The sequence below is a fragment of the Apteryx rowi genome, unplaced genomic scaffold (genome assembly GCF_003343035.1).
Source record: "Apteryx rowi isolate R43461 unplaced genomic scaffold, aptRow1 scaffold_2, whole genome shotgun sequence".
NCBI classification, from domain to species: Eukaryota; Metazoa; Chordata; class Aves; order Apterygiformes; family Apterygidae; genus Apteryx; species Apteryx rowi.
In genome coordinates, this window is record NW_020448307.1 from 6,349,852 (window position 1) to 6,374,430 (window position 24,579).

At 41.8% G+C, this 24,579-nt stretch overlaps 1 protein-coding gene across 1 annotated transcript in view; it reads right to left on the reverse strand.

The window, feature by feature from the left end:
* Positions 1-316: 316 nt before the first annotated feature.
* The window catches only part of ADAMTS2 (ADAM metallopeptidase with thrombospondin type 1 motif 2), a 190,439-nt gene continuing 166,176 nt past the window's right edge, over positions 317-24,579 (reverse strand). Inside the window, exons 11-22 of the mRNA XM_026063320.1 lie at positions 21,783-21,928; positions 19,980-20,155; positions 16,072-16,205; positions 15,103-15,226; positions 14,423-14,503; positions 12,818-12,981; positions 11,498-11,657; positions 10,656-10,788; positions 7,597-7,804; positions 6,180-6,309; positions 5,111-5,200; positions 317-780 (exon numbers count right to left, since the gene is read on the reverse strand). Coding sequence (XP_025919105.1) covers positions 317-780; positions 5,111-5,200; positions 6,180-6,309; positions 7,597-7,804; positions 10,656-10,788; positions 11,498-11,657; positions 12,818-12,981; positions 14,423-14,503; positions 15,103-15,226; positions 16,072-16,205; positions 19,980-20,155; positions 21,783-21,928 — 2,010 coding nt within the window. The remainder of the gene's footprint in view (positions 781-5,110; positions 5,201-6,179; positions 6,310-7,596; positions 7,805-10,655; positions 10,789-11,497; positions 11,658-12,817; positions 12,982-14,422; positions 14,504-15,102; positions 15,227-16,071; positions 16,206-19,979; positions 20,156-21,782; positions 21,929-24,579) is intronic.

A 24,579-nucleotide genomic window follows, 5' to 3' on the forward strand; every position in this document is an offset into this window, starting at 1 on the left:
AAGAACTAAAAGAGCCCATTAACGAGAAACCTGCTAACCTGGCCAAGGTATTACGGTTTGTTTGGATTCAGTGAAATGCTGTAATGATATTGCACTAATACTCTACCGTACCCTGTAAACCTAGCCATCAAAGTGTTTAGATTAGCACTTTTGAAACAATCTGTCATTCCCATTTAGAGTAGACTTTAGAATCTGGCATTTCTGCCATAGCACCACTTTGATTTTCCCCATTTTTTTTTCTCTATGACACGGGCAATACTCTGATGTTGGTACCATCTCTATAAGAGAAAAATGTTGTTTGTGCCATATTTCCACTTTAGTTTATTTTTCTAAGAGTCTCTTTTTTCCTTTTCTCAGCAATCAGCTCCTGAATTCGTTGATTCCTTGTCCTTTCATAAGGTATCCTCCTCCGGGTAATGATGTTGTGCTGCGATACTTCATTATCCAGCCCGTCAATCTTATAGGGAATATCCACCGCATTAACTTCTGGGTGCTCCTCAGTTGCATTGGAAGGAGGCGCAGTTGTTTTGGAAACGAGAGGAGGACTGGTGGCAGCCTGCGTGGTGGAAACTCCCACGGGAGTGCTGACGGTTGTCAGGAGCTCCTCCTCAATGACATTATTCTTATTTACATTAGAATCGGTTGCATTGTCTTCCTCTGTTAGGTTGTTGTACATATTACAGGACTTGCAACACAGCTTATTGTAACCAGGAATCGAACAGTAACGCGAGAGAACTTCCATGCGGCAAAACATTGACTTGTCTCCTTGACAAGGATCTTCTGCAAGAGAAAAAGGGAACAGATAAATAAAGAGCATCTTGACATTAATCAGAAAAAGAAACACAACTGAGGTTCTGGCAACGGGCAGAGGGTTTGATATATAAAGTGGTATGGAAAACTAGCAAATGAGCCTTCTAGAAGTAGAAGCAGGCTTAATATTAAACCTAAAGCTTGACTCACTTGAACGGATGCAAAACCTGATCTGAATTCTGCATATCGGCCCCATGTGCACTATAGACCTGAATAGCCTGATTTTTGGCTTTGCATTCTGCAAGTGCTACCCTGAAGACAGCGCAGTCATGATGACGTGCATCCCTGCCGTGGCCTGACATTCAAAACATGCTAATAGTGCTGTGTTGTTGCCAAATGCTACATTAAACTGCAGAAAGTCACCCAGGTTTATACTAATAAGCCTTGTCTTTTCCATTCTCTTTTTAATGCAGTCTAACAGTGACTAACCTCAATCAGGCTTTATTTATACATATAAACCCCCTGATCCTCAAGGAAGTCAAGACTTATCTCTATGTGGATTGTGCAACTCTCAGCATTTAACCCATTTCCCATTGGAGTGATTATTTTTTTCAGTCTCTAGCCTGAAAACGGTAGCATTGTGGGGGCATGCTTCTTGTTTGCGAGAAAAGTGGTGTATTTAGCATAAACCTTTTCTCCCCCTCCTCAAAGGGAGGTGGTATCCTTCATACGACAAACTCGAGTGGGACAGAGCCAAGGCAGTCCAGTAATGACTGGGAGCCTCAGTGCAAAGTCCTGGGTTTTGTGTCACTGAGTGAAAAACTGTAATAAAAGGGAAAGACTGATAATCCATAGGCTTGAATGGCCCTTATGACAACCTGTTTTGAATGCGTTACAATACAGGTATTATGCCAGATCCTGAGCTTGCTGAACTGCATGGGGTAAAATGTAGGGTAAGGTATGAAAAGGGAACTGGCCACATTGTTTTATTTTCTGAGAAACATTAAATGAAGTTTCATCAGAGATTACTTGAGCGCTTGTGATTTCTGCTTGGAGGAGGCAGAGGATCACATGAATAGGTGGTGGATGGATGCTAAAGGGTTGGTAGCCTCCTTGGAGGGAAAGCTGGAAAGCTACTTGTCCTCCAGCCTACGTGCATGCTCTGTAGCTTCTGTCCCTCAAAACAGAAGTGATGGAGCCAGGAACTGGCAGGAACTGCAGTGAAGAAAAAATCCCAACACGCAGCCTTCGCTGAAAGCAAGAGGGGTCAGAGGGCTGGAGAGGAGACAAGAGCACCGAGGAGAAAGGCAGAAGACTGACCGACACTTGGCACGATTAGTGACACAAAAAGAAATCACTTCTGCCCTCTTGCTGCCCTTACTAAGTCTCCACCTACTCATATGGTAAAAGACGCATAACTCCAATTGCTCGCCTTTCTTCAGAGCATACCTGCTTCCAGCACGGATGCTCAAGGCAAAGCGTTACTGGAGCTCACGTTTCGCCCTTCTGCTGGGAGCACTGACTTACGCTGTCAGCAACCTCGCAGCAATGTGGAGAACCAGAGCAGATTCAGCAATATTAAGTGAACTCGGAAAGCGTAGGTGTCACCTCCTCACTCATCCTCAATTAATATTATAGGGCATTATAGGTGTTTAATTGGCAAACATATCAGTCTAAAATAAACTAATAGTTATCGCTTTTGCTTTAAAATTCTAGCGTTGACTGATGGAGTTGAAAATACTTTTCTTGCATTCTATTTATGCCTTATGCATTTGATGCAGAAAAGCAAGACTCTGGTTCTTTTTTTCAAATGTGTCAATTCATTTTCATGGTTTTTAAATGCTAAAGTGAGATGCTGCCAGAAAAAAGACCAACTACTTCCTTAAAACCTAGGAACAGTAACTGGGTTTTGGGCAAGTTTTCAGACCAGCCTTTAAGAATCAGAAAGTGTAGGTATCTGCATGCACAACTCTACACAAAAGGACTGCACATCCCTATACAGCTGTATATATTCTTTACACACCATGTTATGGCCCCTTTGAACATTTTGCCTTGTGTTCCATTGCTTTAATGCAAGCCTCTCCAAACGGCTTGCAAAATTAAAGTCAAGGGGGATCGCATTTAAATGTAGTTTCAGCAAGGCAGATCTGCTCTTGGCTATGTAAGAATCACTAAAAGCACCTTTAGAAAAATGCCTTTTTTCTATCAAAAATATGCAAAATCAAGCCTAAAAATAAATGAGAATCAAACTGCATTATGTAATATGTTTAGTGACATCTGATAAGTTATATAAATAAATCTTCGACTTTGTAATTTCTGAACATCAGAATGAAATTTTTATCCTCTATGCAGACCAAAATATCCAGATTTGCTGAACTTTTATTTATTTTTACTTGCAGTATGCATGACAGACTGGAAGTATATCTTCAAAACATCAGTAAGAAAAAAATAAATCAGTTTCACAGTCACTTTGGTACACATTAGTCTCATAAAAAAATATTGAAAAGCAAACTGAATTGGCACATCTTTAATATTATGTTAAATACATACAAAACACTAATAAAATATCCCTGATAAACCAAAGTGCATATAGACATAGTGCACAATGCCCAGATACCTTATTGCACCATTCTCTATAGCCACCCATCTCTTGAAACATCACTAAACATTTGTCTATTTAAAGATAACAGTCATGAATATATTTATACAGTTAAACACCGATTATTTTACATAACAGTATTCAGTGCCAGATACGTGTCTTTGCTTTTTCACCTTGTCATGTAAATTGTTAACGTTTCAAGAAATTATCATATTAACAGCAAAATTTAAATATGTGATCACATGATAATGACAAGTTTGAAGTGCTACACTGTTGAAGATCCAAAGATTCAAAAATGCCACCTTTCTAAAGAATATGATCAATGCAATAAGGTAGTAATTTGCTCCAAGACTGCTGTTTAAAAATTGATATGCTTCTACGATTACTGAATGTCACAAACAGTTTTATGATTTGTGACCTCCAAATCTTCAACACAAACAYGTAAGGTGAAGCAGCAATGCCAGTTAAAGGTCAGTAAGTCAGGTAACAATCTCGTCTTTATGAAGATATGGATATGCACTGTGCAAATTAACCTTGAATTAAATTTACTGCCTTCTAATAGCTATCATTCAAGTAAAAACACTCCATATGAAGATTAACTCAAGGTACCAGTGTACTGTTTATATTTAAAGCTGGATCTGATAAATTAATGCCATTTACATTTCAACATTAAGGCATTTTTCTAAAATTTTTCTTCTAAGCAAAAAAAGCAATAAAAATTGAGGTAATTCTGTCGTTGTTCACACTGTTATGTTTGCCAGTTGACACATCTATAGAGCACGCACACACGCGCACACACGCACACACACACACACAACCATACCAGGCAAGTCAGACATGCACAAGGTGAAAAAAGACCAAAGATGCAATGAGTATAAATAGCTCTTGTTGAGCAGCTGGAGACATCGTAGTCAATGAAAATGTCATATTGCCTCAACCAAGTTAACAAAAACGCCACCACACAACCGTCAGCATGGACATGTCTGTTCTGCTTTGCTCTCGTTTCTATAGAAAAAGTACACAAAACTGGCAAAAATTGTGTGAAGGGAAAAACGAATGCAGCTTTTCACAAGGAAAAATATTTCAAAACACCAACAGGAGTTTGGCAAGAGCGGACAGCGTAGTAGCAGCACTTAAAGTACCAACAGGAACGGAGCTCCTGGTGTCAGCAAGCCCTCCACAGCTTGCAAACACAAACATTAAGGTCAGCAATAAAAATGAGCAGCAAGGGTGAGCAAAGCAACGGCACCGCAAAGGAAAATGGAATGAATAAATTCTCTCATTCAACAGACTACCCTGTCAGGAAACTGAAACTAGAGAGTTATGAGATTTAGGGCCTTTAGATAAAGGAGAACTTTAGCACTACAAGGTGTCATTATTGTGATGTGATCACATTCACAATAAGTTCTCAGTTTTGCTATCAAACTGAACATCATGAACCAGTAAGAGCCTTTTTTCACCACCACCAAGCAACAAGCAAACTGATCCCAGCTCCCTCTCAGAGGACTGCAACATACTGTGGAGATCCAGCTTCACACATCCAACACTTCAAGACCTCCACCACCAGTGCTACACAAGCTCCAGAGAAGAAAGACACCGAGCACCAAGGCCGGTGTGAAAAAAAGATTCAGCCCAAGATTTAAACTTGGCAAAGTCAAGGGAATTTTCCGCATAGAGAGAGGAGAAGAGCAAAAGGCAAAGTCCACATTCGATGTGGCATGCATTTAAGGGCAAAGGCAGAGTTATAAATGGGTCTTTTACTTGAAGATATTTTCTGGATGGGGTAGTCTGGATCAGGTCTCGACAGCCATTGTATCATGTAGGTTTTCTTTGAAGGATCAGAAACGTTTCCTTGAATAGAGGGGAAAAAAAAGATATAACACAATATACATTAGCATTAAGCAGATGCCTGTTAGAAGAGGATAAACTAACAGAATGAGTGGCCTTAGATGCTAAAGGAGCCCTGGGAAGGATTATAACCCAGCTGTGTAGGAGGTCTGGGGGGAAAAGGGGGGCAGTATGCTACAATTTGTGTCCTATACTTGACAGCCAACACCAAGGGCTGCATGAAGGCCGGTTTTCCAGCAGTACTTCCCACAAGCAATGTTAAATATGTCCTGAGAAGCATCCAGYCTACGTTTAGTTGCACTGTTTCTTTTTAAACTTTTGTATTGGAGACCATAATTGACAGCTAGGTTCTAATTATTTAAGAATCAAAAGCCATACTGACAAATACATCAGGAATAAATGAATCACTTAACAACAGGAGTTTGTAAAATGATCTCATGAGTATCATTTGCAAACAGCAGAAAGGCTAAGAAGGACAAAGGCATTGGTGTCCCAGATTAAGTAGGAACAAACTTATTATAGCTTAAAGCATGGAGTTAAGTAACCCCTGAAGATAACTTGTGCTTGACAGAATGGAGGAGAAGACCAGGAATGTCACTGGGGGTGGCTGAAGCAAAGAGGCCACTTTGCCCACGATGCCCTTGACTAGCCACAACCCAGTTGCCTCCTCTTGCCAAGCCTGGCATTTCTCAGAGGCGCAAGGCTGGACTCGGGCAATGCCTCCCACCCGGGGACACTGTCATCAGCCTGCAGCAAGCGCTGCTTCCCATCGCGAGTACGAAACAACCAYGGGCCCAGGGAGCCCAGCGGCCGCGCAACAGCGCTACATTTTGAAAGTCTGCTTGAAACCTAGCCCAAGCTGAACTGGCAACCCAGGCAAGCTTCCTGCATGAGCATAAGTTCAGTGAAGGCTTTCAGATAAAAGCCATCAACATAATATTTTCAAAGTGAGTAATATACGCTGGAATAGTTGAGCGCTTACTGGGACACGGAGGTAGTCTGCAAATCCTTACGGTCTCTGGTTTATCTTCTTTACAAAAGCCGGCAGCATTGTCCCTGGTCCGGCACAGAACCTGGCGATCCTGCGTGCCGTTGCCGCAGCTGACAGAGCACTGGAAAGGACATGCACCAGTTACACCCCGAGGCACCCTTTGCAAACTATGGTTGAGAAATTATTTTTAAATTTGAACCCACTGCACTTAATTTGAGCTTACATATTATATTATTTGAACCACTCCAGTACATACAGTATCCAGTCAGGAGGGAGCACCAACAGTTGAAGTAGTATACAAGGATCTGTGAAACACTCCCCAAAAAAGCTTATGCTCTGACCATATAGAAACAACCGTAAATGTGAAGCATCTATTCAGTGTGCACCTGGGACTGCATTGCTTGTGATATCTGTTAAATCCAGTGAGGATGAAAATTGATTACTCTTATTTGCAYGGCACAGTTCTAAAATGAAATATTGCATCCACAAATACAGCCATTGTTTTTTTAAACAGTTTCATGGAGAAATGCTGAGACGAACTGGAAAGATCCCATGTATCAAAATAATTTAATGTTGCAATATTCTACTCACATTTCCTGCCATTAGATGACTGCAAAGCATTGTACATATGAATATATGGAGCTTCCTATTGCTCTCTTAAGTACTTCAGCAAGAAAAAGTCTGTGCACAGTGTCATTATATTTCTTGCTCACACAGTGAGTTAGTCCAACAGCCAGGGATGAAAAGGTTAAAATGCCCAGCTCCTGACACAACGAGAACCACTGAATCCTGTTTTGCCCAACTAACGGTAAACAAAAAAGGTGGAAGAGAAGTTGCTCCATGACTAGGTGTCCGGTGTTTCCTTAGGAAACTAAGTGAGAAACTCCTTTGGCTTATGRTCAGCACCATATGAGACTCAGCAGTTACATCTGCTGAGGGCTTTTAGGTCAAAGATGCTCACACCTTTCATTTCCATGGGTGTTGGTGCCTAACTTTATTTGCAGTATCTGAAGATTTCTTTAATTGAAAGAAAATAAAACAGTGACAGAAGAGTTAATTGCCTTTCCCTCAGCTTATGCCAACAGCTAAAAGACTTTGAGCAGGATAAAGAGCAGGTAGAGGTCAGCTTTCCTGTAGCTGACAAACATATCTGGACAGAGCTGGCTCGTGGGATCTGGATCATCCAGCATCACTGCAGGCTGGCTTTATTGGGTGTTTCACTAGCATCACCTCTCTGTCTAACTCACTTTCTGCGGAATAAGTACTAGTGGAAACACTACACCCTCTCTTTGGGAATTAGTTTATCAAGGCAATGCATTTGAATAGACAGCACAGAACAAACTCTCCTAGATCTTCTTTCCTGCTTTATAAGACATTATTTGCTTGAAGCCTCTGGAAGGTGACTGACCTGTGACCAGGGTCCTAATCTCCACTGCGCTGGACAAAGCTCCCGGTTGCAAGGCCTCCGGCCCTCCGGACGATCGTTGTTGCAGTACTTGGTGTGAACAGACCGATTTGTGTTATCGTGTAGGGGCTGGATACATCGGACAGATCGCACCTGGTATCCTGTCTTCCCGCAAGTCTTGCTGCAAGGCTCCCATTCTCCTGTAACCCAGCTGGGTTAGTGAAAAGAGAATATTTGGTGGGTTAAGTAAATTTGTTAAGTAAAATTCTCTCTCCCCTGAATTAGATGAGCTCACACTGTCCATTGAACTGTAACTCTTAAACAGCAAGTTTAGTAGGGTGGCGATATTTGTTCTGAGCTCAGAAAAGAAGAAGAAATGAAAACAGCTAAGCCGTTCTAAGGAGACTAATTAACCGTGTYATTGAAAATCAACAGTAAGACCCAGAACTTTATACTGACTTGTTTTTCAATTAATATCTCCAAAGATTTGTTCTCCTAAGTTGTTACATACATGTACCCAAACAGCACCCTCCACTCTCGAAGGACGATGCCATGAGGTTCTTAGATGCCCTGCTAGCACATCTGACTACTATAATTAGGATTGATTTATAATTTTTTTATACCACAATCAAAACTATTTAACAGAAAACCGTATTAGATCCATTTACTAATTGAAATCCATCACCTTTTATTTAATGTTATGGCAGTTTGGGCTGTAAAGTACTTAAAAAAAAACTCATATAAGAGGAAATTTTGCTTTGTTATACAGAGGAAGCCTACATATTCTCAGACTAATTATAAATGGTCTCCTTCACTAAGTTTGCAGATGCATTAATTCTGTTTGTTGGAACTGAAAGGAATGTGTGTTGCTGCACACTTACATAACATTTAACATCACATTATTTTTGTCTTTCTGTCACTCAAAATGCATTTTTCCAAGCACAAATTTAAAAATGATTAATTCTTAACATAGAATGGTGTTGCAGATCTTTGGAAAGGAAGAGGAAGGAAGCATTAAAAACACCCAGAGTGGTGAGTGCTTTGAATACGCACAATGTGAATTTTCAGCCTTGTAGGACTAACGTTTTGGTCGAAGGACTGATTCACCATTTTAAAATATCATGTTAGTGCTGACACTAGATCCAACTTGACAGGGGCTTTTTCTTGCCATAACGGCATCTGGTAGAATATTTCTTCAACTTTAATATTACRCATGTAATCCATGGACTGGATCCCTAGACACGCAAAGCACCAGCAAACACCCAGCTACGCCGCCGGGGCTGTCTGTGCTGAGCTCAGGTGAATGAGGGTCCTCAGCATCATCAAGATTTGGTTTTGTGGGAGGCAAAGTTTCAATGAAAAACAGAAGATATGAGCTCTTAATGCGTAAATCAATTTGGACCCTGGAAAATCTTACCTATGGTTTATAATGTGACATAGATGAAAACTTCCCTGATCATCAAAACTACCTTGAGAATTACAGCTGCAAGGACAGGCAGGGACAAGAGGAAATTTATGAAGACTACTGAAAGCTTGGCTATAATCAAGTGGAGATATACAGCAGTCTATAAATATTTACAGAGTGCAGATACCTGCAAGAGGGAAGTATTGTTTAATGTAAACAGAACTCATGGGCTAAATTTAAACAAAAAAATATACAGTCTGAAGAAATACCCTGAGTTTGTAGTGATTCTCCTAAAGTACTCATAGAAATCCAGTTTCTAGATATATTCAAGAAATAGCATAGGCACAAGAAAATGCACTAAACTCCCAAGTTAAGCAAAAAGTAGAGTGGCAATTTCATACAACTCTGTCTTTGCAACCTACTGATATTACACAGCTGCGGAGGAAGGCGAGAGCGGCGCAGCCCAAAGCCATGGGTTCTAAGGCAATCTCTGAGCCAAAGGTAGGGTTTTTTCCATTAACAGTGAAGAAGCAGCATATTAGTGTTGTTCTGGGTGTTGCAAAGCTTCAGGAAATCCCTAAAACAATTGCCTCTCCTATGAACAAGGGCAAAATGCTCAGATGACATTCGGTGGAAACAGAGACAACCAAAAAAACTCAGGAATACAAGCACAATTTAGGATCCTATTGAGTCTTTGTGGTACCTGGGTCCAATTATATTCGTAGCTGAAAGAAGAATACAGTCCTTTCCAGACAGGCTGAGATATGATTGTTAAGTCATTACTTTGGTGCCAATAAATAAATGTTAAACCCTGACCCAGGCCGAGTTTATGGGGCAGTGTTTCTTGACTTTTCTCTCTTTCAAATCTTTTTTGAAAGGGAGTTAGGAAATATTGTGTGGTATGTTCTACTTATTTGCTTTGCTTCCTGGAATCTAGACTTGGTCCCCAGAGAGAAAAGCTGAGCTCAGTCTATTCCTTTCTTGTTGCAGCAGCAACAGGGGAATAGGTGAGTCCTACATGTGACAGGGTTAATCTGCCGCCAGTCAAAAAAGCACCTGTAAAATGAATAAAAATGTCCATAACTTACTATGTATATCAAAGATGCAGGTACCATCAGCTTAGCACGCTGTACGAGGACAGCCAGAGAAATCCAACAGGCCAGATATTTTTCCCAGTGTTTACATCTCCAAAAACATGCTGTGAATTCTAGGAGGATTTGGATTTGACAGGACGTATGACACTGGTTTTCTTATGGAGCACTCCATAAATTTGTTCTTACGTGGTTAATTCACACTGTGTAAAATCGACTGGTATAAATTGAATTTATGTCTATTTTTTATTACCTCAAGATGGGCTGAACACAAATGCTTGGATCAAGACAGCACTTCTTTTCTAATCCAACTTATGTCAGAAGTAATAGGAACCAGCAGTCCCTGGAATAGTATTTCTAAAAGCAGAATGTAACTAGTAGCAACACATCCTCACGTTACTAATGATGTACAGAGGTACTTAAGAGCCCTAAATTCAGGCAGCAGCCATGCATCAAGGTGCAAAAGCAGAGATTAAGCTTAAGTCACCTTCTTTCAGCTGACAAGTGCTAGCGGGTAACGCTGATCGCAGCTGCCTGAGAGCAAAGCTGGTGGCAGTAATGCTTACATGGGCTGGGAGCACTCCTGAAGGTTGCACACTCTGCGAATGGGCTTCGGCTTTTGGATCAGCTCACAGTAGCTCCGATGAACCATCTTGTGGTCTGCCTTCCTCCGGCAGCCGTATTTTGTGAATTGATAGCCTGAAGAAAGAAACTCCCCTTATTTTCGGGCCAGACGGGTCTTACACAGGACTCAGGTTTCAAACTGCACATGCACTGCTGAAGGTCGCAGCTGGAGCTGCGGGTGAACACCCTACACAAAGACCTGTAAACGGCACTGAACGGACGCTTATCCATGGGGATTCAGCACCCAGAGTTGCTCATCCCCTTATTTTTCACTACAGGCTATAATCAAAGCAGCAGCAACTGCTAGGATTTCGAAAATGTTCTGTGAATCTGCCCGGTCGCATTAAGGGGGCTAAAGCCTGCACGTCATTCTGGGGAACAGCGGCAAGGCGCATCAGGGTATGCAAGCGGCCCCCAAAACAGGCAGGGTTTTTTCACGCAGCAAGGTCCATATCGCAGGTTGCAAAAGATGCAGTAAGGGCCCACCCCAGGTGGGCCTTGACGGTGACACTGTTGTAGTTCAGAGGCCCTTGTCCAAATCTTGCACATTTGTACAACTTTTCAGTTTCATAAACATTAATCAGAAAAATGCCATACCAGATCTGCCCAAAGAGCCATTTTAGTCAGATTTTTAACACCACATGTTATTTACTTATCTTTTTTTTTTTTAACTTACATAAAACCTTCCTACACTCCTGGTCTCGCTAATGTTTTGTGGTACATGATGTTCACTTTTTCAGTTTTCCCTTAATCAGTTTTAAATGCATTGCTCTTCTGTTTTTACCTCCTCCGCAAGGCTTTGAACACTGGGACCATTTTTTCAGAGCCCATTCATACGATACTGAGTCCTCTTCCAAAACATTATTGTTATCCACATTCAAGGAATCCTCGTGGATCATGTACTTGTAAGTCAAAGATATCTTGGCACCCCCATGAGGAATCACCTAGAAAGCAAAACAGACATAGGGAAAAAAAGATTTGAAAGACTGATATCAGAAGTTATGTGAGATGACTTGAAACAGCAATCATCATGGCTCAGATAAAAAAAAAAAAAATCCCCGGAGGGGTTTAAACCTTTTAGCTGCACTCAACACATTTTTTTTTCCCTGCTGAAACAGTATCTCTAGCCTTGTGACACAGAGTTTCTAAACTGCATATTAAGAAAGACTGTTGTTGATTTAGACTGATTTTTCTTGCCAGCATTGGACTGACTTCACAATACTAAATTTTTTCCATATCCCATCATAAAGGAAGGAAATGTTATACTAAATTGATAATGGTTAGTTCCACTAAAAGAAAAAGCAAATTCAAATGTTCAGATTAACTGAAAGAGGTGAAGAGAACRTCTTTTATTTCTGGTAAAACACAAATATTCTTATGATAATCCTGGTAATTCTATGAAACTTGTTACTTAAGATATAAACTATTCAGAAAGAGGTTTCGTGATCACACTGCAGTAAGACACATGCAAGAAAACATAACTCAGTGCCATAAATCGTAAGATATCAGTCCTTTGAAAACATCATTTTTATTCCTGCTTTGATTCTCATCTGCTGTAGATCAACAGATTAAAGCTGCTTTCAGAGGGATTCTCAATCATTCCAGCCCTACTTGTTCTTGTCTAATTTGTTGTTAGCAATGAAAAATTAACACAGTTGGAAGGATTTTTGAACTCTGTAACTGGCTGTGCCCTAACAGCATGAGCCTGGGAGCACAAGGATCCGGTATCTGACTTTGCAGGATACATTTTAAAAACATGGGAGGGAGGAGGAGTTATTAAATCTATCTGATAGGAACCATTTTGACTCCTTTTTACTAACGCTCACATCTCGGATGGGATAAGTAGGTTGCAGAGTCTTTACACAGCRACCACTTGCTAGGTCATCTGCAGAAAAAGAGCAGGAAAGTCGGTGCTCAACCCACAACCCTGAGTTGTAACAGTCCTTGTACACAGCAAAGAATCAGGAGAAAGGAGTTAAAATACATCTTCTATTGTCCTATAACCGAAGCAGATGTCTTCTTGCAATTCACAAGAGGAATCTAAAATACATTTTAGCACATTATGACTCTGTGTTCCTCGGAAGATGGAGTTCATTTGACTTACCAGAATAACTATGCCATTACGCAAAGGCCCCATGGTCTGCACGGTTTCTCTATCGTCGTCATTCCGATATTCCCACTCCACGCCCATGTCAATGAAAACTTTAGAGTCCGGCACGTAGTTGTCTTCGCTTAAAATGAGTTTTCCTGTTTCACGGTTTTTAATTGCTAGAAACGACATAAGAAATGGGAATAGGAGAGGTTCGCTTCTCATCCCAAGCTTTGCTCTGTTCCTGTCCCAGGGCAGAAGGCAGAGGGGGCCGAACCCAGCAGCGTGCCTCTTCCCTCTGCCCCCTCACCGCGTCGGAAGGGCTCTTCCAGGTGCTGCACTGAGCCGCTAGCGCTTTCTGGCTTGGCTCCACGGCATCAATCGTGTTCCCCCCCCCCCTTTTTCATAGCCTGTCTCGGCACAGAAATGAGGCCCGGGCGCATCGGGCGACCATGTCTCTCCATCAGCTCCCAGCTAATGACTTCCAAATCCCCTGGCCGACTCCAACGCGAGCTGAGAGGCGGCTGGAGGCCCCGCGGTGGCTCGGGGGGCTCCGGCGAGAGAGGGGCTACTGGGGCGAGCCACGTCGGGTCCCGCTGGGGAGACGGAGAGGGGCTGCAAACCGCGTTCGTTCCTCGGCTCGGGGAAACGCTGCCACAGCCCTACTGAAACTGCTGCTGCTTTGCAGAGCTGTGCCATTACACACCCGKCGCGACCCGCCGCTTCCACCATAACTGACGTCCCATCCTGCGCTAGGAGACACTTCAGCCGCCTTTGGAGTACGACTCAGTTTTCTCCTGAGATGGAAATTTGCCCTCGACACGAGAAGAGGCAGGGACCGGTTATTATTTCCCCCCCCCCCAGGTTTTAACCCCCTGCTCTCTCTAGGGGCTTGCTGAGCACCCCACTGCCCTCAGCACCCACCTGGAGCCCTGCGTATCGCTTACCCCACACCAAAAATGAACCTTGTCTGCACGGGAGCGCCGCTCGCTCTCCCGATCGATACGGGAAGGCTGCACTGAACGGCAACAGGGAAGCGCCCGCTGACGGGACGTCTGAACAGCTCGCGATTGGATTCGCGGGCCGTTTGCTGTGAATCCRCYCCCCGTACTAACGGCCTCGTAGACRCCGCTTCTCGTTGATTAAGCGGCACGGCGAGGAGCGGGTTTCAATTACTTTCCGAGCCGCGTGACGGACTGGGCAGCCTTGCATCAATATGATCAGCAATGGGGCAGAATCTGCAACGGCGTCAACGCTCCCACCGTCGCTTGCACGTAGCTGGGAGACGACCGAGTACGGGAAGCGCCTTGCGAGAGACGCCCGGGAGCGTAACGCAAACGGCGTTGCACCCCGCAGTGTAATTCAGCACCTCTTCCAGCAGCTTTCGCACGTGCACGTGCCAATCCAGGGATCTTCTTGCTATGACCCCGAGGAATACAGCACGGGGAAATCAAATTGCCCAGCAAGTTTCCTAATTTAACACGCTGAAAGGAGGGATGTGGCATGGGAGGATAATGGGTAAACAAATGCGCAAACACATTGCGAGGCTCCGGAGACAAAAATAAACAGCCAAAAAAATATTCCGACTGAATTTTTTTTTCCTACTTGTCACATACTTACCGAGATTATGGCTGGTAGCGTCTGTCTCCTGTATAAGTAAGTGTCTTGCACCAACAGGAATTTCAAACATCTTAATGTGCCCTTTATTGCAGTATTTAAAAAGACAGTAACTGGTTAGTATGCCACAAACAGGAAGAGTCTGTCTTAGGCTTTTAAATAGATTTCATTTTCTAAAACCAGAGTATATGAAAGCAAGCTGATCCTAATCTAGCATCGTTCTCATCCATGTCTGACTTAGTTTCAGACTAAAATGGCTCATTACTAAGTGCTTCGAGTGCCACACCGCAGACCCCCATAGAGACCATGCAAGCTCGGGTCTGACCCCGAGTGACRACGAAATATTCTTGCAGCATTCCAGTGACTCGGACGGAGCAGCTCAGCGACCTCAGCCGCCCAAATCAGTGCACAGCCCCCCACCAGGACCACTGCGAGCCCTCCTCTATGCGCATGCAAGCCCTGATATCAGCAGACAAACTTGATTACTGGGCAAAAGTCTTACTTTCATACTTTCAGACTCTAGCCATGTCCTGAAGTAAAGTCCAGGGAGTTTATTAGAATTAGCGATGCCGGAAATTATTTTCATGATACTTTTGGATACTTTTCATGAAAATGAAGACATCAGAAGAGATCAAACAAAATACCCTGAATTCTTCAGGACAAAGCACACTGAATGTACTGACCTTGTTTCTTTGGAACTCTTGAAAACGTTCCTTTCACCACTTTGCAGTGGGAATTATCTCCTCCACAAACACCACATTTATCTTCCTGCTTTGTGGAACCTATGACCCTATCACACCCAACTTTCTGTGCACAAAAGAAAAAAACAGTCATTCTTACTTATCCAAGCTTCAACTCAAATGAGCCTTTACTTCAGATATTAAAACCCAGATTTCTGAGTTAGCAAAAAACCCAAAACAAAACCCCCAAATTGTAGCATTTTCCTGGAAGAGCAGCATCTAAACAGATTTTAATACTTTTATTTCCAGTTCCTTTAATAACTGTCGATTAGGTGATTGTGTTTTGATATTATGCTTCAAAGTGGTCCTCATACTGAAGGAAAGCAGCAGTGTTAAGGAAAAGCTCTTAAGCCTGAGCTTATCTTAAAGCAGATGCTTAAATTCCAGGAGAATCAGAGCATCTGTGAGAGGTTAAGAACCTTCACAAGTGCTTTGCTGAATCAGAGCCTCTAATTCTGTTGAAAGATGACCTGCGGTAGATCCCAGCTTAGAGGAGCTGTCATTGATTTTTTAAAAATAGCTTGATCAAATATGGAGAGAATGCACATCGGCCATATCTTAACACCACTTTCCTTGAAAGCTGCTGCACGTTCATATTTCATTGTATGTTCCACCCCCTCTAAACCTTATGCAGGAAAAGCTTCCACTGAAAGCTAATGGTAATAGTTCATCTTAAAATATTGCATTAAGAATTACTTGTGTAGGTAGATGCTGTTGGAATTGAGTCACATGCAATGTGAGAGCAACTGCGAACATCACGCATAATATTGTGACAATAATCCTAATGAAATCTCAGAATGCCCAGAGTGTTATTATGCTTACTTAAATATTCATTCTTGGAGAGAAACACTCCAGCTACCATTTTAATTGTTTCCACAATACTAACAAGCCACCAAAATTTATGACGCTTACCAAGCAGTCTCCCCGCACGCAGATGCTGTAAGGGTCTTTGTAGGAGCAGCGAGTCCCATCATGTACCATCCTTTTCATGTACACGATATCACCCGTTTCTTTGGATTCACAATACAGGTGACACCTTTCTTTAGCTGGAAAATAAAATGACCCAAATTCTGTGTGCTCAGCTCTTACAGTTTATTTGCTGACTCTGCGAACAGCACTTTAAATGGAAACAATATCAACTCTCTCTTCTTTCTTTCAGACATCACAGAGCATAACACAGTACCCACTAAATCATCGATGATTATCCCCTTTCAAAGGTTATGTGATCATCTGGAAACCGCTGAAGCAGAAAGGACCCAAGGGTCATCATTAGGAGACAGTCCTGGCGAATAGCAGATTGTTTACTCCCTTTGGGGCCCCCACTTAATCCCACGCTGGATTATGTAATCTGGCTGAGGTTTTGGCAGCCTGAAACTCGACTGCCTCTGGGAGATGGAGGTTTCTGCATCAATTTCTCCCACACTCTACTTAAATCTGAAAAAGTAACAATAATTTTGCAAATAAAAGCAGCTGTTCTACATTGTAAGTGAAACTGGCTTTGAAAAAGTCTTCAGAGACAACTGGCCCACATCATTTCCTCCTAAATAAGAAAGTAATTCTCCCTCACTGTTGTACTTGTATTTATGATGGCTTAAATCAATAAAAAAGATGAGATGTCAAAGAGACTCAGAAAAAAACTATTTTTTACTGCTAACACACGTACAAACAGCCAGACAAATGTACCTCTTTCTCCTAACCTGTTCCAAGGAGCAAAGAACAAATAACAAAGCTGAAGGGACTAATTACTTGATGCACAAAATTATATTCCACCACTGTATTCTGCTTTACCCACATCTCTTGCTTTCTCCAGTCCCATAATTAGATTCACTATGCTTTCTTGTCAGTGAACAGCAGATGGCCTTTCTGTTAGATAGAACAAATAAAGATCCTGCTATTTTAACATGATTAAAATTTCGGGCATTTTTCCCACCATTTGAAAAAAAAAGATCTTTCCATTTTAGCAGGTTAATTAAAATAAATCTTCACAGGCCCTTTGCATTCTTCATTCCATACAGTTCCATGGCTTCTGCCCTCTTTTAATAAACTCCTCGTTATTGCTGCTGATGTCTTCATGGCCACTGGGTATTGGTACATCAGAGACCTTTGTTCCTGCTGCTGAACAATGCAGATATGTCATGCTAAAAATGTAGTGTCTGGACCATTAAAGCAGGTACCTTACTTTTCTTGTGCAGATTCTTAATAGAGAAATATTAAGATCACAATAATCTCAGACTTGTATCTGCAATCTCAGATATGTAYATACTAAAAACATTAGATTATGCACAAGACCCCTCTGTACAAGGGCTTTATTTTAGAGAGACAGTTCCTTCTCATTGCTCCCCGAGAACAGTAAATTTGCAATTTCCATTAAACTGGATCCTGTTAACTGCAAAGAATGATTTTCTTTCTATTCCCTGGGGCCTGGCACAGCAGGGGGGCAGGGAGCATGGAAGTGAGCAATCTGCCTGTCCCTTCCCCGCTCCCTTGTCCACTTCCTCCTCCTTTTTCGGAGGACGGCAGCCAACAGCCAACGTCACCCTCCACGCTGCCGTGGCAGACACGCGGCACAGGGCTGAGAGCCCAGCAGAAGCTGCGAGAGCACACGCCAGGCTGCACCTCGGGTCCACGGCACCTCTCCGGGCATGGGATGAAACGCTCCCTTCCCCATTCCCAGCACAGGCACAATGTCAGAGGCGCACCAAAGACTGACAAAGATGTGCGCAGCTGAGCTGCATGTCAACTATATGGATTTATGTCACTTTTGAGTCAGTACTGTATTATCCGCACAAAGTAAGTCATTGATGTGCCTTATCTTTACAAAAGGCATCTTTAAATATATTAYACTTTTAGTATAAACCTCCCTCTGGCCCTGTCGTCACACAAAAGCTGCTCCTTTTAATAATGCCACATAGGTAAATGTAACTCGCACAAGGGTGGCTGTGGTTTATACCATAGTTACATGGAAAACCAGCAGTGTCCAGTGATCAGACATCAGTGAGTTGATATGTGACCCAAAAGCCATTGAAGCTGATAGAAAAATATCTGATTCGTTTCAGCGGTCTTTGCAGCAGACTATTTCCAAATGCTAAACCAGAAGCAAAGGCCTGTGGGTCACAGTGTTCTTCCCCTCTCCTTGGGCCAGGAAAGCTATTTCATGAAATGAAGCCATGAAGCTGCTCCTCTGAAAGTCTCAGATTGCACAAGACACAATGAAAAGAATAAGGCAACCCTGAGAACTGTGTAGGAAAAAATTCAGACAAATTAATTATAAGGAATTTGCCATTGACTTCTGGCAGAGTGTCCTCTCACTGGAATGCAACACGATTCACCCAAAGTGAACTTTCGCCTCCCCGAGAACTGAGCCTGGCCGAGGACAGCTCAGTACCCAGGTACCTGCTACCTGCCCTTTTCCATGCCAATACTGTCCTGGAGGACCCATCGCTCAAATTAAGCGGTTAGATTTAACAATGATGAGCAGTCCCACTGCTTGTCATCCAAGATCATTGCCATCTGTCCTTTTGTTTGTCAAAAGCTCTCCTCGGTGCTTTTGCAACACAACATGGCAATGGCAATGGCAGTAGTCTTCATGTCCCAAATCCATTAGCTGCACTTTTGTTGACAGTTAAAGCAGAGAAGTTAAGAATAAAATAAGCATTTTTGTTCTAAGCATTCTGTTCTAATTTGCTTTCTGCTAAGATGTCCAGAACATCAGAATGACCATGCTGGTTGAGACCCAACACCCGTCCAACCCAATATCCTGTCTGTAACAGGATGTGCCCGACAGTGCTTGCAGAAGGATGTAAAACAGAACAAACACTGTGCTACTTTCCCTACTATATTCTCTAAATTTCTCGTAAAATGCAACTCAAGGACTTCCTAAGTCATGGTTATATATTGGTGTTTAATAGCTCTGAATGGATTATAGACCTTTCAAGAATTTCTCTAAATCACTTTTTAAGCTTCTGGCATCTAAAATATCCTGTGGCAATGAATTCCAGTTTAATTATATGCTATGTCGAAAAGTACTTCCTTTTATTTGTTTTAAATCTGCCACCTGAAAATGTTATTTAATGTTCCCAAGCTTGTGTTATGAAAACCAGTGAATAAATTGTTCCCTATTCAGTTTCATGCTACTCTCATTTCTGTAACTCTCTTTTTAATCTAAATCATTACTTTTCCAAGCTGAAAAGTCCTAGTCTATCTATACCCTCCTGCTTATCCTTGTCTGGTTGGGCCTTTTTATTATTATTATTACTCTGAATAATTTTGTATTCAGAGCAAATTCTGTCACCTCCCTGTTTGCTCCCTTTCCCAGATCACTGCTAAACATGCTCAAAGGCACTCATCCCAGCCTGGCAACTCACAGGACGCAGACATCTCCCAACAACTCAGTTTAAGAGCATTTATTGGGGAACAGAGTACAAAGCTTTTTGAGAATCCAAGTATATTAGATGAATTGGATCATTCACATGTAGATACTCGCTGATCCCTTCAAAGAACTCTAATAGTTGTGAAGCATGATTTTCCTAAAAATAATTTGATCCTGTCTTGTATAATTTTTACACATGTATCTACTGATTTTATTTTTCATAACATTTTCTATTAGTCTCCCAGTATGACAGTGGGACATACTGGTCTGCAGTTCTCTAGCCCCCTCCTTATGCACATTTGCTCTTTGGTGCCTGCTGATAAAGGAAACTTGGCTTATGGTGCCCATGGCCATATGATACATTATTAGTACCCAGCTCCAGGCCCCAGAGCTCCCAGGCTGGAACTAACCTCACCAAAACATACTTAAGACAGGAAGAGGGACTACTCACCATCAACGTGTTCATAGGGGAGCCAGTGGTGTTTTGTGTTCTGATATTCAAAGTAAGGATCCCACTGTCTGCACTGCTCCTCTCTGAAATCCTCCAAGTCCTTAGGACAATCCTGAGTGTTGCAGAGCTGAAACTCATAGCTTGGCCCCACACATGTGCGGCCCCCGTTGGCTGGGCTGGAGAGAGGAAAGAAAGTGATAGTTAGTTATGCCATTCGTGTATGAATCAAGCATTTATTACATCTTTTCAGGCACAATTCAAATCCCAGTCAGGCACTAGACGAAGCCAGTCATGTATTTCTGGTACTTCCTTCCCATATTTTATCAGGACTTGATCTAGTCTAATGACTGCTCTGATATTTGTTTTCTGTTGAAACAGATAGTCTGGGAGGCATTTTGGAAAGGTTTCTCTCAGTCTTTACTATACATCATTACAGCTGGGGTAAAATATGAGATCGTTTTAAAAACCTGCTGTTACCGTCTAGCTCTCATGGAGCAATTTCTGCAAGTAGGACCTCAAAGCACTCGATACAGGCGAGAAAAGCCATTTTCTTGGTGCAGACCAGGAAAGGAAAGCACAAGCAGATGAAGGGACTCATTCACATTCACCCCTTAAGCCAGTAGCAAATCCAGAAATAGAGCACAGATTAGTGCTCCCTCCTCCAGACACAAGTGCCTTCCAAGCTGGCACTATGTTATCTGGCAACACAGAGCTCAAGAGTCATATCTGGGTTTGCACCTTCTTCCAGAAAACACAGAAAACATTTTAAATAGTACATTGGGCCTTTCTTATGTGAATTTTTTCTTATGTGAGATTTTACAAATAAAACAGAGTCCACAATTATAAAGGTCAYTTTCATGTTGCCAATGTAATAAATGCTGAAATTAGAATGGGTACATYTTTTCTTGACAGAACAGCTTTCCATCAGAAAATGCAGCCTCGCTAAAACAGTATTTTTTATCAACTATAAGATGATTTTCAACACTAAAGTCAAGTTCAATCACTTTATCAGCACAAAGTGAGAAAGTCAATGTTAAAAATTCTGTCTGTCTGGCAAAAGCATTTAATTCTGACTATGGTTTCARTTCCTGCTGTTATGATCTTGACATTTTATGACATAGCAATAAGATACGAAAACAATAATTACATATTTAATAATCATTTGTACATACCAATCTATATTAAATATATTATTGTTCCAGCATTACTGAAATTAAATCACTCTACATTATCTAGATGAACCATTTATATATTATCAAAGCAAAACAATTCAATATTATTAAAAGTGGGAAAGGTTTTGATCTCTGGAGCTTTGTTTCAACTTGGAATGAAAACAGTTTGAAAATATCAGTGCATCCAGTCTTCAAAGACACTCTAGTTGAAACATCCAAAAAGGCAGTTAAATGAAAATCAGAAAAATGTATATGAAAATTTTTAAAAAATTACAGCAAATCATTGCCATTATTTCATACTCACCTAGTACCATAGATACATATACAAGACCCTAAGACTTCTCTTATGCTTTATGCAATAATGTAATAGCACTTTCAAGATCCTTGCAATGGCATGATCAGCCTAATGGATGGATAAACTGAGAAAAAAAGATGATGCACGACTTGCTAAGGTCCAAAAGTAGAAACTTTGATGGCTTATACTACAGGCCAGATTTCACAAGCACCACCTAGGTCCTTTAGCAGCCTTTATTGCACTAGTACTTATTGCACTGCTAACCAGTAAGTTAGCAACGATTCACGCAATTCATTCACTCCACATTAGACAAGCACGGGGTTTATGCAAACTCACTGCGGATTGTCGCACTGCCGCGTCCTGTACTTCACCCCTGTGCCACAGGTGCGAGAACAAGAGCCAAACTTACTCCACGCTCCCCAGTGTCCGTCCTGTTTCAAGATATCTGGTGTTAACCAGATGCAGTGACCTTTGAAGCAATGCTAGAAGAGAAAATTGGACAGATGACAAAATGATTAGATGGTTAAATTATACCGTATGAGAAGCTGCGGTACAATACATTTYAATTGTAGGCACAATTTCTGGATTTTTTTCACCTCTCCAGAAAAAAGCAGTGGGACAAACTGTCATGAACTGTCAGACTGTGCCCATCATCTCAAACTCAGTCAGACTGAGTATAATTACAAATTAAGTATGCACATATAGGCTTGCTGGATTTAACSCTCCCAAGTTCGTTACACTGGAAGTGGCAGAAGCCCAAATCTTGGAGGCTAAAGGTAAATTCCCCCGCTGCCATTGCATGCAGCCACTTGATGGGGCAATGGTGGTGTCCCTGCTGCAGCCCAGTCCTTCCCAGTTCTTCCTACAGCTCTGCAAACACATTGCTGCAATAACCGTGGTCAGCAAACCAGCATGAAATTAAAGCCATCTTGCATTTTAGACGTTATCGATACTAAATAAAGAACTCTTGCAATATTCCTGGAGATCTCACAGCAAAACTGACCAAAATACCATGAAACATTCACGAGAGAACAAGCTGGGACAGTCCCACCTCTGAGCAGCTAATCACAACCTGTTAAGCTTTCCCTTTTCTTTTACCTGATTTCTAATATAGCAGTACAGACATTCTACAGAGGTTGAAATATGCAGCTTGCTAACTTTCCTATACCCATACAGTATCTACACATTTCTTTCAAGAGCCTTTGTAGCTTCAATAATGATACCCTCTCCACCATCTCCTTTCGTTAAAGGAACCTGCTAATGCCGTTCAACCAATTTCTTCAGTCTCTAATAAGGGAAATTTTTTAGCTGAAGTCAAGAATTCTTCCTCTCAAGGATCACAGACTCTGGCCCTTTCTGGTATTATTTCTACTTCCATAAAAGTCTACTGATGAAGTGTGGGTGCTGGAAAATATTTCTAGCACAACAACTGACTTTGCATTAGACTGTCGCAGTCTGCCTGCGTTAACGGTTACTGTCGGGACAAGAGCTCTGGCTCACGCGCACAGATGGCCACAACAACAAGTGCAATCAGTCACTTACTTCCCTTAACATTCAAGTCAACAATAACATTTTACACAGCTTAACAAGCCCTGGAATTCAAGAATTTGGCAGACAGCACRAGCTGAGCATATGGCTAAATACATGCTGCCAGCAAAAACAAAATCAGAAGATATGTTACAGGAGAGCTTTCTTAAGCATAGAGTAGTTAGCGATCAGGAAGACAAATTTAAAAGTGATGGATAATCATTAATAATGCTGAACTTAGAATCATTAGTAAAACGATGACAAGACACAGCTTACTGATTTCTTAATTTGCTTAATGACTGACTCATTCATTGCAATTTATTTTGTTACTGATTTGGTTGGACAAGGAGAGGGAAACAGAATAGAAATTAGGTTTCAGCTATTTGTTCTCTCTCATGACTTCAAATATTCAAAGTCAAAACCCATGAAGTAGATGAGTTACCACGAAGCCAATTCTAACAATCTTGCTCCAGAGCTGTATAGGCAGATTCTTCTTAGCTGTTTGACAGAACAAGAGATAATTCAGCAAAGCATGGAAGAAATGCAAAATGCTAATACGTCCTTCTTTGCCTTCTTCAATGTTAAGTTCAGTGCTGCACCCTTCAGGGACTATTTACTTACAGCTCTGTAGCGTTTTGTTTGAACAGTTTGTGAGTCGTTGGGGACTGGGTGGCAATGGGACCCTGAGAGAGATGCAGGGGAAGCTGGAGGAACATCAGCTTGTCGATACAAATTTCAGCTGTGCTCGTGAGAAGATGAGATGTGACAGTCCTTGATCTGTGCTTGTTTAAACATCCTTTTTCTAGGGTTCTGCATCCCTCATGTATAAGTCGCCCATGAACCACTGAGCCGGTTTTAAGAGCCACGTAGTGTGTGTTCATAAGGAAATGTCCAGTGCTTGGCTTCAGCAGAGGAGAGGAGGAGACGTGATGTTGTGTTTTCCAATCTCTTTTCCCTTTTTTTAGCCAGGAGCAGGGGGATGTGGGTTTGCAACAACCACTAATAAACCATCTATGTGACACCGTGACTGGTCCCCRAAGTGGAAAGCAAACATGGAAAAGTGTTATTGACTTTGCTGCGTAAAGGAAAGCACAGCATTGATTTTTACTGGAGAAGCCGGTCATGTGCTGATTGTCGGGARGCTGAGGTAGAGCTACTAAGAGACGAGGGCTTGTGTGAAGTGAGTCATCAGCAGCTCTGCCTTTTTGTTTGGGAATGAAAAGAGAGGAGCCTACATAAAAGGAAATGATCCAGAATTGAATCTTACTCTGTGCAGACCTATGGAAATGGAGAGAATGTGAGGACAGAAAACCAGAGATGGAGTGATCTCCAGTGTAATAAAGGAAGCTAGAGCCTTCCCTTTCTGTTGCTACTACATTAACTACATAATGAGGTGGAAAAGAGCCAATTCCAACCATTATTCCCATCATAAACAGAGGTTTTCATTTAAAATATAAAAATATTACAGCTTTTTTTTTTTGTAATGAAAAAAAAAAAAACGGGATAAATGCAAATTGCTTTCTTAGTGGAAGAGAAGATGACTTCTTGCAGTCTCGCCTATTCTTTTGGCAAACCGGACACTCCAAAACAAGTGCAATTTCCAGGA